This window comes from Pyxicephalus adspersus, chromosome 10 (genome assembly GCF_032062135.1).
Source record: "Pyxicephalus adspersus chromosome 10, UCB_Pads_2.0, whole genome shotgun sequence".
Classification (NCBI taxonomy): domain Eukaryota; kingdom Metazoa; phylum Chordata; class Amphibia; order Anura; family Pyxicephalidae; genus Pyxicephalus; species Pyxicephalus adspersus.
In genome coordinates, this window is record NC_092867.1 from 7,086,246 (window position 1) to 7,108,891 (window position 22,646).

The 22,646-nt window shown below is 42.3% G+C and overlaps 2 protein-coding genes across 2 annotated transcripts in view; both read left to right on the forward strand.

Annotated features, from left to right (window-relative positions):
• Window positions 1-699: 699 nt before the first annotated feature.
• Window positions 700-20,073, forward strand: USP5 (ubiquitin specific peptidase 5). The gene is made up of 19 exons (XM_072424988.1): window positions 700-870; window positions 3,803-3,928; window positions 5,014-5,080; window positions 7,140-7,273; window positions 8,890-9,035; window positions 9,907-10,091; window positions 10,993-11,087; window positions 11,173-11,366; window positions 12,241-12,258; window positions 12,902-13,115; window positions 13,501-13,654; window positions 14,179-14,353; window positions 14,430-14,513; window positions 14,561-14,757; window positions 16,314-16,457; window positions 17,210-17,355; window positions 17,797-17,953; window positions 18,626-18,710; window positions 19,605-20,073. The coding sequence occupies exons 1-19, from the start codon at window positions 763-765 to the stop codon at window positions 19,696-19,698; spliced, it is 2,523 nt and encodes an 840-aa protein (XP_072281089.1). The 5' UTR covers window positions 700-762; the 3' UTR covers window positions 19,699-20,073.
• Window positions 20,074-22,214: 2,141 nt separating this feature from the next.
• Window positions 22,215-22,646, forward strand: part of TPI1 (triosephosphate isomerase 1) — a 12,190-nt gene continuing 11,758 nt past the window's right edge. The window contains exon 1 of the mRNA XM_072424989.1: window positions 22,215-22,396. Within this exon, the coding sequence (XP_072281090.1) occupies window positions 22,285-22,396 (112 nt within the window). The 5' untranslated portion in view covers window positions 22,215-22,284. The remainder of the gene's footprint in view (window positions 22,397-22,646) is intronic.

Here is a 22,646-nt window from a genome sequence, read left to right on the forward strand (position 1 = left end):
TCCCTGGGTCCATAGAGAATAGGGTATGATGGGTCCTCTCACGATCTCTGGGTCCATAGATGATTGAGTGCACAGTAGGTGTCCTCCCACCATCCTTGGGTCCATATCCCTATTTAATGTACAGCGCTGCGTAATATGTTGGCGCTATATAAATCCTGTTTATTAATAATAATAATAATAGGCGATTGAATGACCAGGATACCTCTCACCATGTTGGAGCTGCATCTGACCTCACAAATGTCTTAATAATGCTGAATCCTCAGTATTAATAACCTCCATGATGTGATAAGTTCACTTTAAATTACAGTAAATCTCAAATTACATTTTGCCATCACACATAAGATGCCTAGGCAGCTCCTTATCTGATAGAACTTGTTTTTTACAAAAACAGAGAATGTGGATTTTATCTGTGTTTGAATGTACATAAACAGAATGATAGACAAGTAATTAGCAGATCCATTGTTGATTCTACCAAGGAAGATCTCTTTCATTACAGGTGCTCTTTATTCACTTACAATTTGGGCATTTTACCCTTAAAAATCATGGTCGCACTTAAGCACGCCATGTGACCAAAGGGAACGCCCCTACAGGCCTCCTCTACGCACGCGCAGTAGCTGCTCAGTCGCGCTCTGTCATGGTCCTCCACGCAAGCGCACTTTCTCAATCCTGTCAGTCTAGTCACCAGCGAGACCGTGGAGCGAAGCACAGACTGTCACCGGAAAAGGAAACGGAGGGAGCTGTAACACTGCAGGAGCCGGAGTCATGGTGGACGCTAAGGATGCGCTGTTGTCGGTTCTGCCGACGATTCGGATGCCCAGGGCGGGAGACCGGGTCCACAAGGACGAGTGTGCTTTCTCTTTCCATACTCCGGTGTGTACCGTATGACCTGTAGTATTTGCTTTCCTCCCCTGCTTCCAGGCAGGGCTGGGTACCGTATAGATCTGAAGTGTACACCTATGCGCCGCACACAGGGGTGTACCGTATATCCTATAATAGACGCGCGGCCACTCCCTCCAATATTCTTCTTTATTCATTAGCTGCAACTGAATTATTATTTTATGGGACAGAACAACAAAAACACAATGGCAGCTGTCATTTTGCTTTCTTCTACTTGTCCTATTACTAAATGTTACTGCACATCGCGTTTTTTAAAATTTCAGATGTTAACAAAAATTGTTCTAAATGGCATGATGATTTTTGTTTTCCATCGCTTTAATACATGAAAAAAAAAATGGGTGTGGCTGGCGTTTACACATGTGCTAACGGTATGCTTAGGAGTCGCACAATGGGGCAACTATAATTCTGCAATGTTTGGGATAATAAACTTGGCAATGGGGGGGAAAGAATGACAGGTTCTCTTGATTGAACACCTACCATCCTCTGCTACCTATCTGTGTCATGCATCTAGCAGAGTTGGATTCTATTGGGTATGGAGGAGCATGTGACTCAGATTGCTGTCACCTGGGGGAGGGCGGGTCATTAAAGAGCAACCACCCATAAATTAAAGGAAAAATCACTAATTTCTTTATAACTTAAAAAACATGAATTCCAATGCCCACACTGCCTGGTGTCTTCCATGCCGCCATTTTTCCTTAAAGAGGGACTAAAAACTGCCTAAAAATAAACGCACTTACCATCGATCCCGCAGGGCAGTCCGATCCATCCGGAGTTGTCTTCCATCGGGTTCTGCGGCGACCCGGCATTCGTCTCCAAGGCGACGTCATCTTCTCCTCTTCTTCCACCCCACCCAGGCGCAGATCGGGTGACGAAGGATGGAAAAAAAATTTACCGATCTCGCTGCACATGTGAGATCTGCAATTTTTTCTCTTTTCACAAAAAGGCTTTTTGCGCTCCGGGACGTTTTGCGCTCCTATTCAGTATCGATTGCCTAGGCGGTCGAGAAATAGGTGCTGCACCTTTTTTAAAAAAACAAAACAAAAAAAAAAGTGAATTTTTACTCCACATAAAAAGGTTGTCTACCCTTTTATGTAAAATGACATTTCTGAGTTTAGGTACGCTTTAACTTCCAGTTCCCCTCTGGGATGAAGTTAGGTGCGCATACGCAGGGGCTCATGCTCAGTAGCTGCTGTTGTACCTTCTCAGATAGCTGTAGATGAGCACATGCGTGGCTGCTGCCAACATAGCTGATATTACATCCGTCACAATACATTTTTTGTGCAGCGACTGAGCTAGTGCCCCCGAGCAGAATGTAGAGGATCCTTATTTATTGACAGCTCGGTGTTTACTTTCTAATAAATTATTATCATTAAACAGAAGTTATATATCGCCAACATATTACGCAGCGCTGTACATTAAATGGGAGTTGCAAATAATAAATCTCAGATGGGTTTGCTAAAGCAATAGGGGAAGCTTACTAGAACCATTGATTACTAACAATATGGAACTTGTGGTCATGTGACCAGTCAGAAATGTAGCAAATAATTGTTTTTTTTTTGTTTTTTTTGTTTTTTATAGGGAAATGGTTAAAAGATATGAATGATGGGAAGGCTCATGTACCCTATCAACTTTAAATGTACACATGAGATAATTTTTGCTCCAGACAAATAGTCATTATTATTAATAATTATTAAACAGGATTTATAGAGCGCCAACATATTACGCAGCGCTGTACATTAAATAGGGGTTACAAATGACAGACACATACAGACAGTGACACGGGAGGAGGAGAGGACCCTGCTCCGAAGAGCTTACAATCTAAGAGGTTTTGTTTAGAAATCTGCTAGGTGCAGCGTTCTCCCCAGTCCCTTTTAGCTGGGCGCACCACCCAGCACTTTTCAGTAACCTCCTGACATTTTTTGGGTGGTTACTGATGAGTTGGGTCACAATACAGGGCCTGCCACCCAATTACAGCTTCTTCCCACCTAGCTTAAAAAAACTGCACTGCCTCCTGTTCATCCTTTCCTCTATAGAACTGAAAAGTGTTGTTCTGCTGATCACAAAGCGACAGAAATCTAGTGTGTGTGTATATAGCTTTAGAGAGGATTTTCCTCCCTTTGAAGAGATTTTTTCTCACTTCCTGTTATATCTACAGAACAGGGACTGAGGGGAGAAAGAAGAGAAGGAAAACCAGATGGGGTTGAACCTTTTCCTGATTTGATGAGCTCCAGAGAACTTTGCCTTTAGATGTGCGTTCATTTTCCAGCAATTAGTCTGTACCTGATGGATCAGGAAAATAAAATGAATTCGTACTTCCAGTATCTGAAATTAAAAAACGTTGCTGTCCTGGTAGAAAAATACTCCCCCAGCCGCTCCCTCCGCTCCTCCAATGACCTACTAATGACTTCCTCACTCATAACCTCATCACACGCACGGCTCCAAGACTTTTCTTGAGCTGCCCCGACTCTCTGGAATGGTCTTGCTCGTTCTATTCAGGTTGCTCCTACTTTCTGCTCATTTAAAAGAGTGCTCAAAACCCAGCGCTTCAACCTCACCTACCCGTCTTCTTCTGTCTCTTAAATCCCCCACTACTTCCCACCATTCCACATCCCCCTCCTATTGTGTGATACTTCCCTTCCTCTTAGATTGTAAGCTCTTCTGGGCAGGGTCCTCCTCTCTTCCTGTGTCACTGTTTGTATCTGTTGGTCATTTACAACCCCTATTTATTGTACAGCTCTGTTGGTGCTATATAAATCTTGTTTATAAATAATAATAATAATAATAATTGCTGTAATGAACAGCTGGGATCCTTTTTGTTGTAAGCTGGGTGTCCCTTACATCTGTTTTGATAATTTCTGAAAATGTACCATTCTTCTGCGTTCATGACTCTTGTCCTGTGTTGTAGGAATCGGATGGAGGTTTGTACATCTGCATGAACACTTTCTTAGGATTCGGCAGACCTTATGTAGAAAGACACTACAACAAAAGCGGACAGAAGGTCTTCTTGCACCTGAAGAGAACTCCCAAACCGGTAAGAGGGATTGGCTGGCGGGATTTATGCACTAAAGGGGCGATATTGCCCTTAACTGATTCTTTCACAGTGTGTGTATATGTGTGTGTGTGTATATATATATATATATATATATATTTATATTTATCCCAGGTTCGAATCTCAGCCAGGACAGTGTCCGCATTGGAGTTTGCGGTATCTCCCTGTGTTTGTGTGGATTTCCTCCGGCGTTCCAAAAACACAGTTAGGTTAATTGGCTTCCCCCAAAATCACCCTTAAACTGTATTAAAGACATATGACTTTGCTTGGGACATTAGATTGTGAGCCACTTAGAGGGACAGCTAGTGACATAACTATGGACTTTGTATAGCACTGTATAATATGTCAGCGCTATATAATAGTGTATATAATAGAGTGAGTAATAATAGTGGCCCCCCCCCCACGTCATTGGGCAGATCACTAAATGATCCAGCGGAAGGGATCGCTGTTATATCCTATGCTGGAAGATGCAGTAGGCTGCTTCTCACTGTTCTTTGTCTCTCCATAGTGCTATATAGCGCTCATTCTTCTACCACTGGAAACAATAACGAACATTGTTTTCAAGGACAGAACTTGCATATGTAGCTTCACGGTGCACCTGCACTTAACAAATGAAGATTTGCTATGATACAGGGGACATCTGGAAAGGTTAATTAATAGCTCCCCGCAGTAGACTTTCTGGGCATCCAGCCTCATAGTTGTATATCTGCAGTGTTTGGAGTGAGATTTGATTGCATCCTTACTGTGACTGATGCTCACTGTTTCCATTTCTGGATTAAAAAGGAAGTAAAGCCCTGACTTTACCAAGATGGCATACTTCACCCAGGGACACAAAACTAGGCATAGTAAGTCAGTAATGGGGAAAAGATCAAATGCAGGAAAAGCAAAGACAGTAATAGTAACTAGGCTGACTTGGTCCTTGGTCTTCTGCTTGCCATGAAATCTGGGTATGGTACCTTGATAATTCAATCATGTAAGATATAGTCCTGACCATATTAAAAGAAAAGTAAATATATACAAAACTATTGTTTGTTATATTCATTGATATATTTGTTTTTCTATTACAGAAATCAGATGATTCCAGTTCTACCACTGGAGATCCCCCTCGCAAGAAACCCACTCGTCTTGCTATAGGTATAATTTCCAATGTCTCTGGCCTGTTCAGCCTGTTGTCTGTATAATAAGCCAAACTTTTTTACATGGCGGGACCCTTAAATAACTTTCAGGTCTTCAGGGAACTCCTGCTATAATTACTAAATCCACAGCTCATAGTACACTAGTGTGGTGGTCAGTGGGAAGAATTCCTCTTACATTGCTGGCCATTGGGAAGAATGTCATCCTTACAGATAGACAAAAAGATCAATAGTGTCAGTTAAACTGACCTGAGAGGCACAAACTGCTCATTGATCAAAGAAACCCCCAGCAACCTCTGGAGGAACCCTGGTTTAAAAACACTATAAAAGGCCTTTTTTATTATTCTCATATCATTTCTCATTTTTAATAGATGTTTTTACTTTGGGTGGATAAAGATTTGTAAGATAGTTGTGCCTGTGCAGTACCGTTACATAGAAATATGTGTTTCAGGGTTGTAAAGGAAGTTTAGGAGTATTAGACTAAAACCGGAAAACTAAAAAGTAATATGAAAATACATGTAAGGCAGTTATAAAAGACACAAATAGATTCCGTTTTTAATTACTAAATACATTTGTAAACATGGGCAGCACGTTGGCTGAGTGGTTAGAGCACTCTGGCCTTTGCAGCGAAGGGTCCCAGGTTCCATTCTCAGCCAGGACACTATCTGCATTGAGTTTGCAGCTTTTCCCTGTGTTTGTGTGGGTTTCCTCCGGGTACTCTGGCTCCGGTTTCCTCCCACATTCCAAAAACATGCAGCTAGGTTAACCCCCTAGCGTTTTAGTTCTTTCCGTATTTTCATGGAAAAAGTGTTACCTTTTTTTGCATGGAAACTTATTTTACATTGTAGGCTTATAATTCCTAGGCATAACTCACCGAAATATGTCCAATATTTAATAAATTGAATAATAAACTTTAAATAAAAAAATAGTGAAACATGTACTTTAACTGTACAGTAGCATGTAATATATATAATGATTTCTTTGTATTGGACTCAATACAGTTATTTTGTTTTGAATCCAATACAAAATTATTTAAATTTCCCACTGCGCCTCCCGCATGAACCGACGCATGCACCGACGTCACCGGAAAACTCCGGAGAACGTCTCTGCAGTCGCCGGGAAAAGATCGAAGAAGGAGGATGCCGCTGGAGGACCTGCAGGGACGAGAAGGACGCCAGGGGATGCCAAAGAAACAAGGTAAGTGGGGTTTTTATTGTTTTTGAGCGACCCCGAGTGTGACTCTAGATTACCGCTTTTACATGGAAAATCCACCCCAAGTCACACTTGAGATTACCGCTTGGGGGTTAATTAGCTTCCCCCTATTGACCTTTGACTTTAATAATGACATATGAATATGGTAGGGACATTAGATTATGAGCCCCTGATAGATATATAGTGACATTACTATAGAATTTGTACAGTGCTGCCTACTATGTTAGCACTTTATAAATACTGTGTAATAATAATAATGTTTTTTAAATACAAGCTGAGTGGGACCTGGTATCAGCCTTCTAAGTCAGTGTACAATAGGTCTGCAGTGTGAGAGGAAGAAGCAGTACATGGAGCCAGTCAATCCATGGGCTGATATAAAGAGAGAATTGTTGCAGGAATCTGTACCACCAAAACAAAATGTGTCACAATTGCATAATATGGTGGTTTAAATAGTTGTTGGCCACCTAAAGGGACCTTTGGGGAAAAAAAATAAATGTCTCCATAATCTATTGAGTGACAAAGCACCATAGTCATGCCCATGCGGGTATATTAGCAGCTACAGGAAGATTGTGCACTAGGTGAAAACTAAATAGCAGCCAGCTACCTCTATTGGCGACTTTCCTGCACCCGTTGTATCCTTTGGTTGTGATAAGAAGAAGCAATATTATAGAAAGCACAGCGTAAGGGTCCCAACGGAATAGACCGTAAGATGCTGAGATCGCTCCATGATTATCAGAAAAAAAGTTTTATAATAAATCCAAAACTATTCTGCTTTCTCCACATTGTGTTTTTTTGTTTTCTATCCTTTTGGGGATTTATGACCTTTCTCGGTGTCTCCCTCTTTTTAGGGATGGAAGGTGGATTTGACATGAGCGACGAGCAGTGTGAATATGACGAAGAAGTGAAGCTGGTCATTCTACCTATGTTCCTGGAGATCCAGCGGGATGATCTGTCAGCACTCCCAGAGATGGTCAGGGATCGGGTGGGTAATGCGAGGTGTGTGTGTGGGCTGGGGCGGGGGGATGTTCCCTTTCACATATTATTATAGTGACACAGGGATGAGATGAGTGAAGTTTGGCTTTCTAATATAAAGAGAAACTAGAATGTGTTCTGTAAGTACAGATTTTTTTGTGTTATTTGCTATGTTTACTACAAGCATTTGCTGCTTCATTCACAATCCTAAACCCCTCCCACCACTGAGCACTTCTTAAATTGTATGGAAATCTGACATTTTTTAAGCTGGAAATCCTTGCAATAACAGCACTTATTATTGCAGGCTAATAGCACTAATTAGCAACCAGTAATTACAAAAAAATGTTTTGTTTTTTTTGTTTTTTTTGCATTTTAATTAAGGACAAAGGAGGAACCTAGAAAGGCAGATTATTTTTCAGATATAAATTAGAACCTTTGTCAGTTTCCAATTTCAGAAACCATACCTATTAAAGTACAACTAAATCTGCAATACTCGCCTGTCCATGTTTCCTTGCAGGGCCATTTCTCCTTCCTCTTCCCATTGACAATCTGCTCATCTTGATTGGCTGGGCCAGAATAATGTAATTCCCAGGCAGGCAGGCCTTAGTTCATTTATTTCAAGCACGTGCAGGGAAAGTTGAGATTGCTGGGTGTCCTGATAACCAAAGCTGATGCTGCACTTGCACAGCTCAGCTTTTTTTTTTGCCAGATACCCAAAGCGATCAGACAGGTAGTAGGGATTCTTGCAGAAAGGACATAGCCTTTACCTTTCTGCAATAATGACCTGTCTGATCATGGAAACTGTAAAGTTGAACTTTATATATTTGAACTCTAAGGGCCTGATTTATTAAAGCTCTCCAAGGCTGGAGAGTATACACTTTTAGCAGTGAAGCTGGGTGATCCAGCAAACCTGGAATGGGTTTCCTAAAAGTTATTTGCTATTTGTTAGCATATGTTTTCAATCCTGGACCAGATCCATTCCAGGTTTGCTGGATCACCCAGGTTCACTGATTAAAGGGTATTCTCTCCAGCCTTGGAGAGCTTTGATAACTCATAACGTTGTCCTGGTGCATACTGTGATGCGATGGGAAAAAGGCACAGCAAAGTTTCCACCAAAACATCAATTTCTCACAATAGGGACACTTGTGGAGGAAAAGAAAAAAAAAATACTTTAATGGCTTTAATACTTATATAATTATCATGCATTGGCATATTATCAGACTAACTTTCCATCTGAAAACCTCAGTCTAATGTCTCTACCATAGGTCAATTTTTCAGGAGAAACCAATGAATGTGTAACTATAAGTGTTATTTTTATATTTTTATATCTACCTGGAGTTGCCCTTTAAAGCACATTAACAACCAAAAAAAAAAAAAAACAATTCTACTATGGATGATCTGCCCTCCCTGCCTCATAGCCTTCCTATTGGCCAGTAAGATTGCCCATCATAGTTGTGGGCCGAAAGAGTAATGTAGACGGCACAGGGCAAGTTCTGACTCTTTGTACCAGAAAATAATGAAAATTAAAAATGGCCCAGCAAAGTGACTGTCACTTTAGGCTGATCATGATAAATGCTTAAAAAAACCTAACCTTTAACCTATTCCTGACTTTCCTATCATATCTAGGTATCCTCAGCCATAGATGCCATCTTAGCTGCAGACTCGGCCTCCCGCAAACAGGAAATCCAAGCATGGGATGGAGAAGTTAGACAGGTGTCTAAACACGCCTTCAACCTGCAGCAACTCGAGGGGGTTCCCCGCATCCCTCCCTGGTAAGAGTCCCATTTTTCCAAAAACACAGAGATGGACACTGAGACCACCTCATATTGGGGGGGGGGGGGTTCTTTATGAGGCAGGGCACTAACCAGGTGAGTGAGACCCTTATAATGTTACCCACGCAAGAATATACAGAGAGCATGTTGGTATAGTTGGTGATTGCAGTGGGGAATACATCATTACAGAAAAACAATTCAACTGTTTTTTACTGAGCATTGTGTACTTGTAGAGACGGATTGACAATTCGGGTCCTCACAATAACCCTTTTTTCACGTTGACCTGATTAAAGGGGTCCCCTTAAATGTTATTCTTAGTACAAGCTTGCTGGCTTCTCTGCTGCTATTATCTACAGTGCCCGCTCAGATTCTTGGTTCATGGGTGGTGGTAGTGGTATTGATTATTTTGATACAATTAAGATTTACATAGCACACGATAGGTGCTGATTATAAAGAAAAAAATTCTCCATAAATTTAGGTTTGCTGGATCACCTAGGTTTACCAAGGATAGACTATCTTGTCCAGATTAATAAATCAGGCCCATTATGTTCACATTGCTGTGCTTTCCCACTCTTTAGTTCTCTCTATGCCTGTGTAATACAAAATTCCTAATTTGTACTTCTTATTTTGCTATCTTACTTTTATTTTTGTCTCCTTTCATAAGAATCCTTTGTAACTGATATATCTTGGTTCTCTCTTCTCTATCTCCGTCTTGCTGTTGTCACCCCTCTCCCTCTTTTCTCTCTCCCTATCTGTTTTCCCCTCCCTTCTTCCTTTCTCTCACGTACCTCCATATTTTCTTTCTCTCCCTCTTTTTCTCCCCACCTCTCCTTCCTCCTCTTTCTCTCTCTGGCTATGTTCCACCTCTCAGTGGCTGGAGGTGCAGCGTGTGCGACCTCAAAGAGAACTTATGGCTCAATCTGACAGACGGTGCCATTTTGTGTGGCAGACGATACTTTGATGGCAGCGGAGGAAACAACCATGCCGTTCAGCATTACAAAGAGACAGGGTACCCGCTCGCTGTCAAGCTTGGCACTATTACACCTGATGGAGCAGGTTAGTCTTGTAGTCTGTACACATGATACTTAAAGCGGAACTAAACTGAAAATAAAAAAAAATCACACTTGCCATTATTCCTGTGGATCCCTCAATGGCGCTGGATCTTGCTCGATCCGGTCCTGTGCCATCCTAGTATTGTTCTTCATCAGCGCCGCCATCTTCACACTTCTCTTGTACTTTTTTTGCTACGTCACCTGATCTCGCATTGCCCAGGTTTGAGAATAAGTGATGTAGCCCGGTGTACAGGAGAAAAAAGATAGCCGATCTCAATGCGCGTGCATAAGCTCTGCATCTCTTGAAAAAATGTCCCTTTTGCGCATGTCTTAAATCGAGCATGCACAAAAGGAGCAGCTTGAGCCTCCTGGGATGTGTGACGTAGGCATCCCGGCAGGCTCTGCGCTCCCATTCAGTCTTGATCGCTGTGGTGATCAAAACTTAAAGGTGCGGTCCTGCACCCTTTTTTTTTTTTTTTTTTTTTTTTTTTAGTTTGAGTTCAAGTCTGCTTTAAATCTCGGCTGTGATACAATTATGTATGTACTATGTACGGTTTGCACAGCTATAATAAATATGTGGTCTTACACACTTTTATAGTTTTTTATGTAACTTATGATAAATGAAGAAGATTGTAATTTGTAACCACAAAGAGTCATAATACTTGGCTGTGGCCTCTTTATTATTAATATTATTATTATTAATATTAAACAGGATTTATATAGCGCCAACATATTACACAGTGCTGTACATTAAATAGCACTGAAGAAAGGAGAGTTTTTGATTGTTTGCATCAAAAAAGGCGTTTACTATGGTGCTATTGGAGCTTTTATACTTGATGATTTGTAATTATTTTTCTGTTAAGGATTAATTTTGTTGTAAAATTATCATTATTTCAACCCACTAGATGTCTACTCTTATGATGAAGATGACATGGTCATTGACCCTAACCTGGCTGAACACTTGTCTCACTTTGGTATTGATATGATGAAGATGCAGAAGGTGGGTGATTGTGTGTACCTGTATATGGGTGATCTGACTGAGCCACCTTCTTCCTCACTAACATTTAACTGCTTTCTATTGGTAGACGGACAAAACCATGACTGAGCTGGAGATTGACATGAACCAGAGAATTGGGGAGTGGGAGGTGATCCAGGAATCGGGAGTCCAGCTGCAGCCTCTGTATGGACCAGGATACACTGGGATCCGCAATTTAGGCAACAGCTGTTATCTTAATTCAACTATGCAGGTTGTATTCAGTATACCTGCCTTCCAGCGCAAGTGAGTATATGGCATCTGAATCGGTACCTGAAATTCATATGTCATGTGTTTAACTTCAGGCAATACTCTCTGTAGGGTTTTAATATTCCATGTCTATGTCCCAGTGGAGTTGGTTTATTCTCACTCCCTGGAAGTGGTGGGAAACATTCTATTCTTGACAATTGTTACCAGAATAGGTCTCCCAATCGGGTTAATTTCCCTAACGTCCTATTGCAGTGACCACTGTAACTTTTATTTTTCCATTTTGTCTGACGAGACAGGAAATGAGGGTAGAATGACCAAATCTGATACATGAATAACAAAGCCTGTGAAAGGTTTTAAATGTTTAATACCAACTAAACCATGAACTCTGAAAGAGATTTCAAGTATAAAGTAAAACTTGCTGAAACTACTTCCTGAGGGAACCAATTCCACATTTTCACAGACCTTACAGTGAAGAATCCCTTTCTTATCTGGAGATTAAACTTCTTTTCCTCTAGTCACAGAGAGGGCCCTCTTGTTCTTTCTTCCCAATTATTCACTTTGAGATAATTACAGAGTTCTCTATATGATAGTTTCCTGGCTATAATGGACATTCAGGGTATGTTTACTGCATCATTAGGATCATTAAAAATACACGGATGTATATAATAGATCCCATTTTATCAGAGTAGCTTCTATTTTTTCAGTGTTCGTTTCTGTTAACATTGTTTTGCTTTTTTTTCTTCTTTTTTTCTTCTTCTTGCCGTAGCTCAAGCAGCCCACCACTTACTTCTCTCCAGATGCCCCATCCCTTACCTTCACTCATGCAGTTTGCTACCTTTCTTGCACCCTCCTCCCTGTGCCTTAGGCTACGTACACCCGTCAGATGATTCTCGTCCCATATTCGCCTCAGGGCTCATATCGGACGAGAATCTGGCATGTGTACAGCGCTCGTAGTCTGTCGTTCCTACGACCTCCGTTGTTCCCCCACCCCCTCCATAGTGCAGAACGGCACTGTATGTAGCGCTTCCTTATGCATCCTGCAGTCTTTTGTCGTTGGAAAGGATCGTTAAAGATTCTTTCCAACAACAATTGTTGAACATGTGTACCTAGCCTCTCTCTTGCACCTTCCTCCCTGTGCCCTAGCCCCTCTCATGCTCTTGCTTCTTTGTGCCTTACGTTTTCTCACATGTGCCTTCCAGTGCTTTGGACTTTTTTAAGCAGCTCACCTAAATTGAGCAGTCAACTACTTCTCTCACTACCCATCCCCTGCTTAGCCTCTCCCATTTAGTCTTCTGCCTCTCTCACAGCCCCCTGTGCCTTTGTCTCTGTCATGCCTCATGGCTTAGCATCTGCACACACTGAAGGCATACAGTGCGTTAGTGTGGCGAGTGCATTCATCTTAGCTTGCCCTAGCAGGAAGCCCCTATCCAACCCTAGCTTCCCTTTCTCTGGAGCTGTGGTAACATGCTTTCTTTGTTCCTAAGCTTGCATTGTGTTCTCTTTCTGCTATGTCACATTTCCAGCAGGACTTATGATTGATGTCTGCGCTACTGTATAATGTCTGTGTGCACTCCTCTCTCTGTACATCCATTCCCATGTGTTCCCTGGTCGGCCAATGGTATAAGCATATCTTACCTACAACACTGTATTTGTTTGCAGGGCATACAGGACGGCATTGCACCACGAATGTTCAAATCGCTAATAGGCAAGGGACATCCCGAATTTTCAACCAATCGTCAACAGGATGCTCAGGAGTTTTTCCTGCACTTCATCAACATGGTGGAGGTGAGTCATGAAATGGTCATAGTCTAATGTGAATAATTTATAAGGGAAAGTTTAATGATTTTTAAGATAAACATGCTGCAATGATCAGCTTGATTTAAATTATGTGATCATATTGCAAACTGTGCGGACTTCAAAAACACACACTCAAAATACTGGCTTATTCTCTATTTGTTTTGGAATTGCATTGGATGGAGGACATTGGATCCCCCATTTTCCTTGTGTCAATGACTATAGAGTAGTCCAGTGACAGAATAAAGTAACACCAGACCACACTCCAAGGATTCTTTACCTGGCATCCTGGGGCTGGTAGTTCCATAGTAATCACTGTCCCCCCTTCCCATCTCTTTCTGACTGGTAAAATTGAAACTGTCTTTTGTTCTTGCAGAGAAATTGCCGTAGCTCAACTAATCCCAATGAAGTGTTCCGTTTTCTGGTTGAGGAAAAAATTAAGTGTTTGGCATCTCAAAAAGTGAAGTACACGCAGAGGGTGGAATATATTCTGCAGCTTCCGGTGCCTATGGAGGCCGCATTAAATAAAGGTATGCATGATTAAGTGTTGATTTTTATTTAAAGCTTATGTATATGTAGTGCCTAACGATGAGCTTCTCTTTTGTGCTCCCTTTGGTCTGTTGACAAAATGCTTTCAATGGTATATTCATGTGTGTTCCTGTGATATCTCTACAAGACGATCTAGCACTCCTAAGAAGGACAGTAAACAGGGCTGGGACCATTTAGTCCTCAATAACACTGTGTTACCAGCCTAATTTATTTTTTTGCTGCGGCCTGGTAAAACATTGAGAAATTTACAAACGTTGCAAAGATGCGTTGCATTTTTTTCCCCTAATTTTTGCTGTGACATGTTTTAAAAGACAGGTCCAGTCACTATCAGCACATTTTTCTAAGAGTATTAAAACAAAATATTTCGTCAAATCGTGTTTGACCATCGTCGGAGATTGTCATCGAACAGTAGTAGAGGCAATCTTTACATAACAGGTCGACTTAGAGGTGTTTTAGTAAAGGTGCCTTTTAGGATCTTATTTTAATCCTTTTGTTTTTTACACAGAGGAACTGGTGGCCTATGAGCAGGCCAGGCTGCAAGCAGAGCAAGATCACCGTCCCCCTCCAGAGCTTGTCCGAGCTCGAATCCCCTTCACATCCTGCCTTGAGGCTTTTGCGGCACCTGAACAGTTGGATGAGTTTTGGAGCGCTGCCATGCAGGCCAAATCCTCAGCACTTAAGTAAGATTATGTTTTATTTGGGGATGAAATGGTCCATTTTTATGAATTCTGTTTAATGCCATCTGTCTCTTTATAGGACATCACGTTTTGCCTCATTTCCAGATTATCTTGTTATTCAGATAAAGAAGTTCACATTTGGTCTGGACTGGGTACCCAAACGATAAAACCCGTCTCATATAATACCTGTATTTTCTCCTCTTCCTGCTCCTCAGATGTTTCCATTGACGTCCCGGAGGAGCTGGACCTGTCCCGGTTTCGAGGTGGGGGTTTGCAAGAGGGTGAGGAGGAACTTCCAGACGTTGCCCCTCCATTGGTGACCCCAGATGAGCCCAAAGGTAGCCTTGGTTTCTATGGCATCGATGATGACGACTCGTACTGCTCCCCTCACTTCTCCTCTCCGACATGTTAGTGTTTCCGCCTCTTGTGGATCATGTGACTGCTATCTGAGTGAGCGGGCGACTGCGTTCTGAGTGACAGAAGCAGCAATTTGGGCCATTTGGCTCCTGGTCCCAAAATTTTTTTAAACCAAGGGGTAAAGGGGCAAAAGATTATCCTACATATTCTAAACATAATTACAGATTTTCATACATCACCTACAAAATAGACCCGCAATGCAGATGATAGGTACAATCTATAAAAAAATATATATGCTAAGCTAAAATGCTTGGTGTCTAATGAAGGGTAGGTTAACGGTCAATAGAAATGAAAAAAAACGGCAATATGCAAGTTGACGCAAGGAAACAGTGAGTATATCTACAACATGTTCCTATCACTACCTGTAGCAGTACCTTTAAATTATTAGAACATGCTCTAATAGTGAGATTCCACCCCCGCACACACACATTAGTGGCTCCCTAGTATCTGAACCTTAACACACACATTTCTTAGTTCATTAAGTTTTGTGCACACACATCTCGCTACTCGGTATCCATGTTGTTAGTGAGATCTGCAGTCCTGGGCTCCCAAGTGTCCGTAATTACAAGTGGGATCTGCACTCTTACCATACACGGCTCCTTCCCCAGTATCCATGTCACTAGTGAGAGCTTCACTCCATCATAAAAAGCACCCTTGCTAGAATCCATGTCTTCAGTGAAATCTGCATTCTAGCATACACAGCTATTTTCCCAATATTCATGTCACCTGTGAGAGCTTCACTCTATCCTACACGGCTCCCTCCACTTCATGGCACCAGTGAGAGAATTCTCTCCATCATTACACAATTTGATATCTAGTATCCATGTCACCAGTGAGATCTGCACTGTACCTTACACAACTCACTCCCCCGTATTCATGTCCCCAGTGAATTCTGCATTCCAGAATACACAATTCTTTCCCCAGTAGCCATGTCACTAGTGAAATCTGCACTCTAGCATATCCAGCTATCTTCTCAATATCTATGTCACCTGTGAGAGCTTCACTCCATCGTGCACGGCTTACTCCCCAGTATCCATGTCACCAGTGAGAGAATTAAGTCCAGCATACACGATTGCCTCCCCATGTCACCAGTGAAATCTGCACTCTAGCATACACAGCTATTCTCCCAATATCTATTTCACCAGTGAGAGATTTTACTCCAGAATACACGATTCCTTCCCTAGTATCCATGTCGCAAGTGAGATTTGCACTCTAGTATAAACAGCTCCCTCCTTAATATCCATGTCCCCGGTGTGTTATGGTACTTTTTATAGTTTCTATCTTTTCTAGTAAATAATGAGAAGGGAAGGTATGTGCTGCTTCTGTTTGGTATGAATGTTTTATCATCATATGTAAGGGTGATATTCTGTACATGACCCTGAGTGTTAGTATAGGGGGAAGGGGTCTGTCTGTGGGCTCCCTGCTCCCCTTCTCCTGGAACTTTTATTCTGATCTTGTCTGACTATCCCTCCCTGAATGCTGGGTATTCCTCACTCCTGTTTTTTTTTTACACTTGGTCACTTCTCGACTGTCCCTTTAATCACAGCTCCAATGTTGGATGAGTCAGTGGTCACACAGCTGGTTGAAATGGGATTCCCTGCTGAAGCATGTCGCAAAGCCGTATATTACACAGGCAACAGTGGAGCGGAAGCAGCCATGACGTGGGTGATGTCACATATGGATGACCCAGGTAACGGAAGACCCAGGGAAAATAAATAACTTGTGGCTCTCCTGCAGCAGAAGATTCAGAGCAACAGAGCTCTAAGATGTCAGGACTGTCACTTCTATCATAGCAGAACCCTAGGACATCAAGGGTGCCATTCCTATTACAGCAGAGTTCTAAGATGTCAGGCGTGTCATTCCTATCACAGTAAAACTCTAGGATGTCCAACGTGTCACTCCTATCAGAGCAGAGCTCTAAGATGTCAGGAGTGTCACTTGTATTACAGCAGAACCCTAGGACATCAAGAGCGCCATTCTTATCACAGCAGTGTTCTATATGTCAGGCATGTCATTACTAATACAGAAGAGCTCTAGGATGTCAGGTGTGTTACTCCTTTTACAGCAGAGCTCTAAGATGTCATAAGTGTTGTTCCTATCGCAGCAGAGATCCTACATTTCAGGCATGTCGCTCCTATCACAGCAGAGATCCCGCATGTCAGGCATGTTGCTCCTATAGCAGCAGGGATTCCACATGCAGTGGCGCGTCACTTCTATCAGCAGAAATCCCACATGTCAAACGTGTCACTCCTATCACAGAAAAAAATCTGTGACATCAGGTCTTTAATTTCTATTACTGTAAAGCTCTAAGATGTTAAGTGTGCCCCTGCTATCACAGTAGAGCCTTCTGTAAATCTAGAAGTGCATAGAGGATGTTGAGCATGCGTTCACTTCTTTGGCATATATAATACAAATCTGTCTTGTTCACCTTGTTCCCTTCAGACTTTGCTCAGCCATTGATTTTATCTGGGGTCAGTGCTCCATCCTCGGTCACTGCAGGGGGAGATCCTCCTTCAGAGGAGCACATAGCAACTATCATATCCATGGGCTTCTCCCATGAACAGGCAGTCAAAGCTCTTCGATCTACGGTGAGTAGGGACTATACCTGACCTCTCTTCCTATCTGCTAATTTTCCCCTTTTACCTTCACTGATATCTCTCACCTCTAAGAGAAGTCTTTACTTGCCCTAATTCATGTCTCTCCATTTTTTTATTATTTCTTCCCTCCTGTCCATTATCATCCTCGCTTGCATCTTTCTTTCCTTCCTCCCTCTTTTCCTCACTTTAAATTTCCTTTCATAACTTTATTTTAAATAATATTTTCCTGTCTTCTTTTCTTCCCTTACTTATTCTCATTATTTTATTCCTTGCCTATTTTTCATTATTTTCTGTTTTTCTTTCCTCCCCTCCCTTCCTTATATCTTTTTTTCCCTTTCTTTCTCAAGTCTGTATTTTCTTCTATCCTTCCCTTTCTTCTTTCTGTTTGCTCCTACTTAATTAACCCTTCACCATTTGTTCCCCTGTACCCAGAATAACAACTTGGAACGGGCCGTGGATTGGATCTTCTCTCACATTGATGATTTAGATGCCGAAGCTGCCATGGATATGTCCGAGGGGCGATCTGCTGCTGAGTCTGTGTCAGAGAGCCTTCCGGCTGCAGGACCTCGTGTGAAAGATGGAAATGGCCGTGAGTGTTTTCTGCTTGTTTTCATCATTTATAACTCACCACCCCCACAGAACTGTGCGTTATGTTATTTGTATACAACACAGGAAATATGTGTGCAAACTTGTCGGCATTTTCTGGGTCGGAGCTGACCACATGGTCATCTCAGTAAATGTGTGTAAATGCGTAATTGTGCTCAGATGGCCTATACTATGGTTCTGTCTGGTGTAACGAGACAAGGTAAGCCCTGATCTTTTTACCTGGTCAGGCTGATGACCTTTATGCATTTTTTTTACATGTATGCTTCTGAAACACTGGCAATCTGTCCATGGTGACAATTCACCAAGGAGATAATTGGTATGAAGTGCAAGGAAAAATAATCAAGCGTCTCAGGCTGAATAAGCAAGATGTTGCTCTCTTGCCGACAAACATTGCAGAAACCCTTCTTTCAGCAAGGTAGCAAAGTTTTCCTCATCTGGTCAGCAAAAGAGCAACGCATGAAAATGTAAATATTTCCCTGTCCCTTATTACAGATCCCCTAGTGGGCCCTGACATCGAATCCAAGCTCGCCTCAAAAATTGGAAATGATAGCCGATGAGCCCAAATTATAGCATTTCCCGACTGTTTCTTTTTGATAAGGACAACACCAATTGTATTTTACTGTTTTTTTTTTCCTTTCTTTCTCATTCCTGACAGGATATGAACTGTTTGCTTTCATCAGTCACATGGGCACTTCCACCATGTGCGGCCACTATGTGTGTCATATAAAAAAGGAAGGAAGGTAAGATATATCCAATGGGTCCTCTGATTTATTTTCTTTTCATTGTAATGTTTTATAAATTTGTATATCTTTGGGGAAAAATAGAGAAAAATGTTCAGCACATCTCTGCAATACATGCACATTTACTCATTTTATCCCCCTTATGTAGACATCCAAAGCACTAAGTGTGCTGCTGGGCTTTGCCACCGTGGATGTGATGTGGCCATTCCCAGCAGACCCAGAGCTGTAACACAAAGGACATTTTTTAGTTTTCCTCTTCCCTTCTTCCACAGCTGCAGGAAGGTAAAAGGGGAGGGGTGGAGGAGCTGGGCCTGGACAGACAATATTTAGACACTCCCAGAAGAGGAGAGGGTTATGACATGCAGGGAGGGAGGGGGCTGGGGTAGGAAACTAACACTTTCTGGAGTAATAACGATTTCCAGCACAAAAACAATATTAATGAAAAGAGTAAACACTGCAAGTATGCTTTGAAACAAATTTCTTGTGCTTTTACCAGCAAATTTTTAAGTTAAATTAAAGGCAGCCTGGTGGCACAGTGGTTAGCCCTCTGGCCTTTGCAGTGCTGGGTCCCAGGTTCCAATTCCACATTCCAGGGCCACATTCCAAAAACATGCAGTTAGGTTAATTGGCTTCCCCCCAAAATTGACCTTGGACTGTATTAGACATATGACTATAGAGGGGACATTAGATTGTGAGCCCCTTTGAAGGACAGCTTGTGACATGACAATGGACTTCGTACAGCGCTGCATATTATGTCGGTGCTATATAAATACTAAGTAATAATAACAATATCACTTCCAAGGACTCGTGGCCAGTGGAAATGAAGGATATGTTAATCTTTAACTTACTGCTGATCTGTGTTGTATTTTACAGTCTGTTATTCCTCTCCGACAGGTGGGTGATCTACAATGACCAAAAGGTCTGCGCGTCTGAGAAGCCTCCAAAAGACCTCGGCTACATTTACTTCTACCAGCGCGTGCACAGTTAATCCCCCTCCCCTGCCATATATGTATTATTCCCCTGGATCTCCCTCCTAGAGTGGGGAGAGGGGGTGAGATGGAGGGTGTCCCATTTCCGCAAGGCTTGGAGGTGGCTTCCTTAATAATTTGAGCGAGATGTTCTTGTCCTTTTCACAAGAGCTTTTGGTATCTCCCGACCCTCCGGTCCTATCACTGCAGTGACCTGGTCCAGATGGAAAGCAGTCATACCGTTCCTGCACTGGGATATTGGACTGGAAAAGCACTTAGGGGGCACGACTCTGCGTGATCCGATTGGGTATTGAGGATGCATTGACTGTAGTAGGCTAATTTGTGTATTCCCACATCTGACCTGTGTGAATAAAGTTTCTTTTTCCCCCCATAAATGCAAGATCTGTGTGGATATGTCTGTGCCGAGCCCTCTGATGGGGAGCTTCTATTGCTGGTTTCAATACTTGGTGGACTGATGAGAAAGAAAAAGCATGCAGCCAGTGAATTCAGAAAAAGTCTAAGATCTTGTCCTTAACATTTATCCCATGTCAGTAACTCCTTAGGAGCTGATTGGAAGCCGTGGAGATTTCACCTTAGATTGCTATGGCCAAATATTCATACATAAATTCCTAGATTTTCTTTATATTTCACTCCGCCAAAAACTTTTGAGCCAAAATCACTCGGTGGTTTCATTGCAGCAATAGTATCTCCTCACCAGAATGTCTGGCTTTGCCTCTGCCAGTGGTTTTCTGTGAAGAGGTGAGCGGAATAATGCTAGTGTCAGTGCAGCTTGGCTGTGATTAGATGGGCAGTGCTATTTACACGAGATATCACACTTGTGATCCTCCTCTGTTTAATCTGCCCTCCAGCCACGCCCTCTGTTTAATCTGCCCTCCAGCCACGCCCTCTGTTTAATCTGCCCTCCAGCCACGCCCTCTGTTTAATCTGCCCTCCAGCCACGCCCTCCGTTTTAATCTGCCCTCCAGTCAACACCCCCTGTTAAATCTGCCCTCCAGCCATGCCTCTTCATTAAATCTGCCCTCAGCTTTACTTTCAGTCTTGCACAGTTGTACAGATTCCTTTCCTGAACTGAAACTGCTTCCTCTGACTTCACTGCACACTGTAGGCTGCTTCCGATGTGCTTTAGAAGCTGCAACAAGTCAGATAGAGCCCGCCTCATATCCTGGTTGAAGGACGTCCAGCACCATCTAGCCTTTTCCTGCCCATCTTGACTGTCCCTGGCCAACCTCTCTCATTTAATGACTTGCAGTCCTTTAAACTGAGCATTACAAGGGAGCAATACATGATGTGGGCTGCCTAGGAACACCTAATAAGCGGACATTCATCTATAAAGGGATATTTATGTTTGCAGAACTCCTATGAACCAACCTACAACTTGCAAGTAGCACTCAGGCAGGGTGTTGTGATATTTTCATGTTTCTATATACATCATCCTACTGGCTACACACACCAGCCATGAATAACCTGCATATGCATTGAGAAGAACAAAGAACAAGTGATACTGATCAAAGAATAAGGTATTTATTGGAAAAAAGTTTATCAAAAAAATTCTGGCATGTTGATGAGAGGGGGAATAGGAACCAGGAAAGGCAAAATGTTAGCAGATCTTTCGATTTAAAGGATTTCTCCATTTTTATTCCAGGTACCATTTTTCTGCCAAAGAAGCACAGCACATTCTAGTCACACATGAATTCATCTCCTTGTTCATTTATACATTATTAGATTTATTTTTTTAAATGCAAGCATTATGAGTGCCTGAAGATGAACTAATATCACCCTCCTGCAATCTATGTGAAGTTTTGCTGCAGTGCTTGTATGTTTTACATAGAACATCATGATAGGAGGAGAACAATGAGTGACATAGAAACTAGCCTATCAGTGTAATGCTTCTTCCAACATCCAATCACAGGCTGGTGGAGGAACAAGACCAGTAAGTGTTAATATGTATTTATTTATAATAAATAGGTTGTTAGATTGATTGTCCTGTCACAGATATTTAGTAAATTTAAAAATAAAATAGGTCTATGATTGGCATACTTGTAATTCTAACAAATATTTTCAGCCAGCAAGAATGACTGAACAGTTTTAAACTGTAATACGGTAATAATCACATATTATTTAGTATGGTGCAACTCTTGGTAGCATTTTTGCAATGAAAAAAAAAAAATCTTTCTAAGGTTAAAAGCCAAGTTTTTAGTAGACCAATAGCAATTACAGTAAATTAAGTCCTCTATTTTATATACTATATTTTTTATTTAGCTTCATTCATCATGCCTACGTCTATCTTTTTATCCTTATTAGCCCTGCACTTGATGATGATAACATAACTCTGTAAATAAATAAATAAGAACAGGCTGCTCAAAAGAATGATGTGCCCACACTGCCCACACTAAAGATGGCGCCTGGAGGAAGAGGCGTGTGTCAGCTGTCAAAGCGCCAATGGGCGGGGCGAACGAACCTTTGCCCAGGAGAGAGGGGGCGTGTCTCCGGTGCTTACTTAAAAAGCTTCGCACGCAGCTCGCTCTCCTGTCATCTCCGCACCCGATCCATTAAGAGCGATACACCTCCTGAGCACAGCCGCCATCATGTCTCCTAGGAAGTTCTTCGTGGGTGGAAACTGGAAGATGAACGGTGATAAGAAGAGCCTGGGGGAGCTCATCAACACCCTGAACACCGGCAAGATCAACGCTGACACAGGTGGGGTGCCCGGATCCTAGTGGCCCCTTCCATAGGCCTGGCCCCCGGGGGCTGCAATATGTCACTAATGTGCATCAATGTTAGGACAGGTGGGGTGCCCTGAGCCCAGTGACCCTTCTATGGGCCTGAGCCCAGAGCCCCCTTCCATTGCTGGGGGCCACAAGCACTCTTGCCTTCCTAGGGGCCACGAGGCTTCCCTGTTGCCTTCCTAGGGGCAATAAGCACTCTTGCCTTCCTAGGGGCCAGAAGC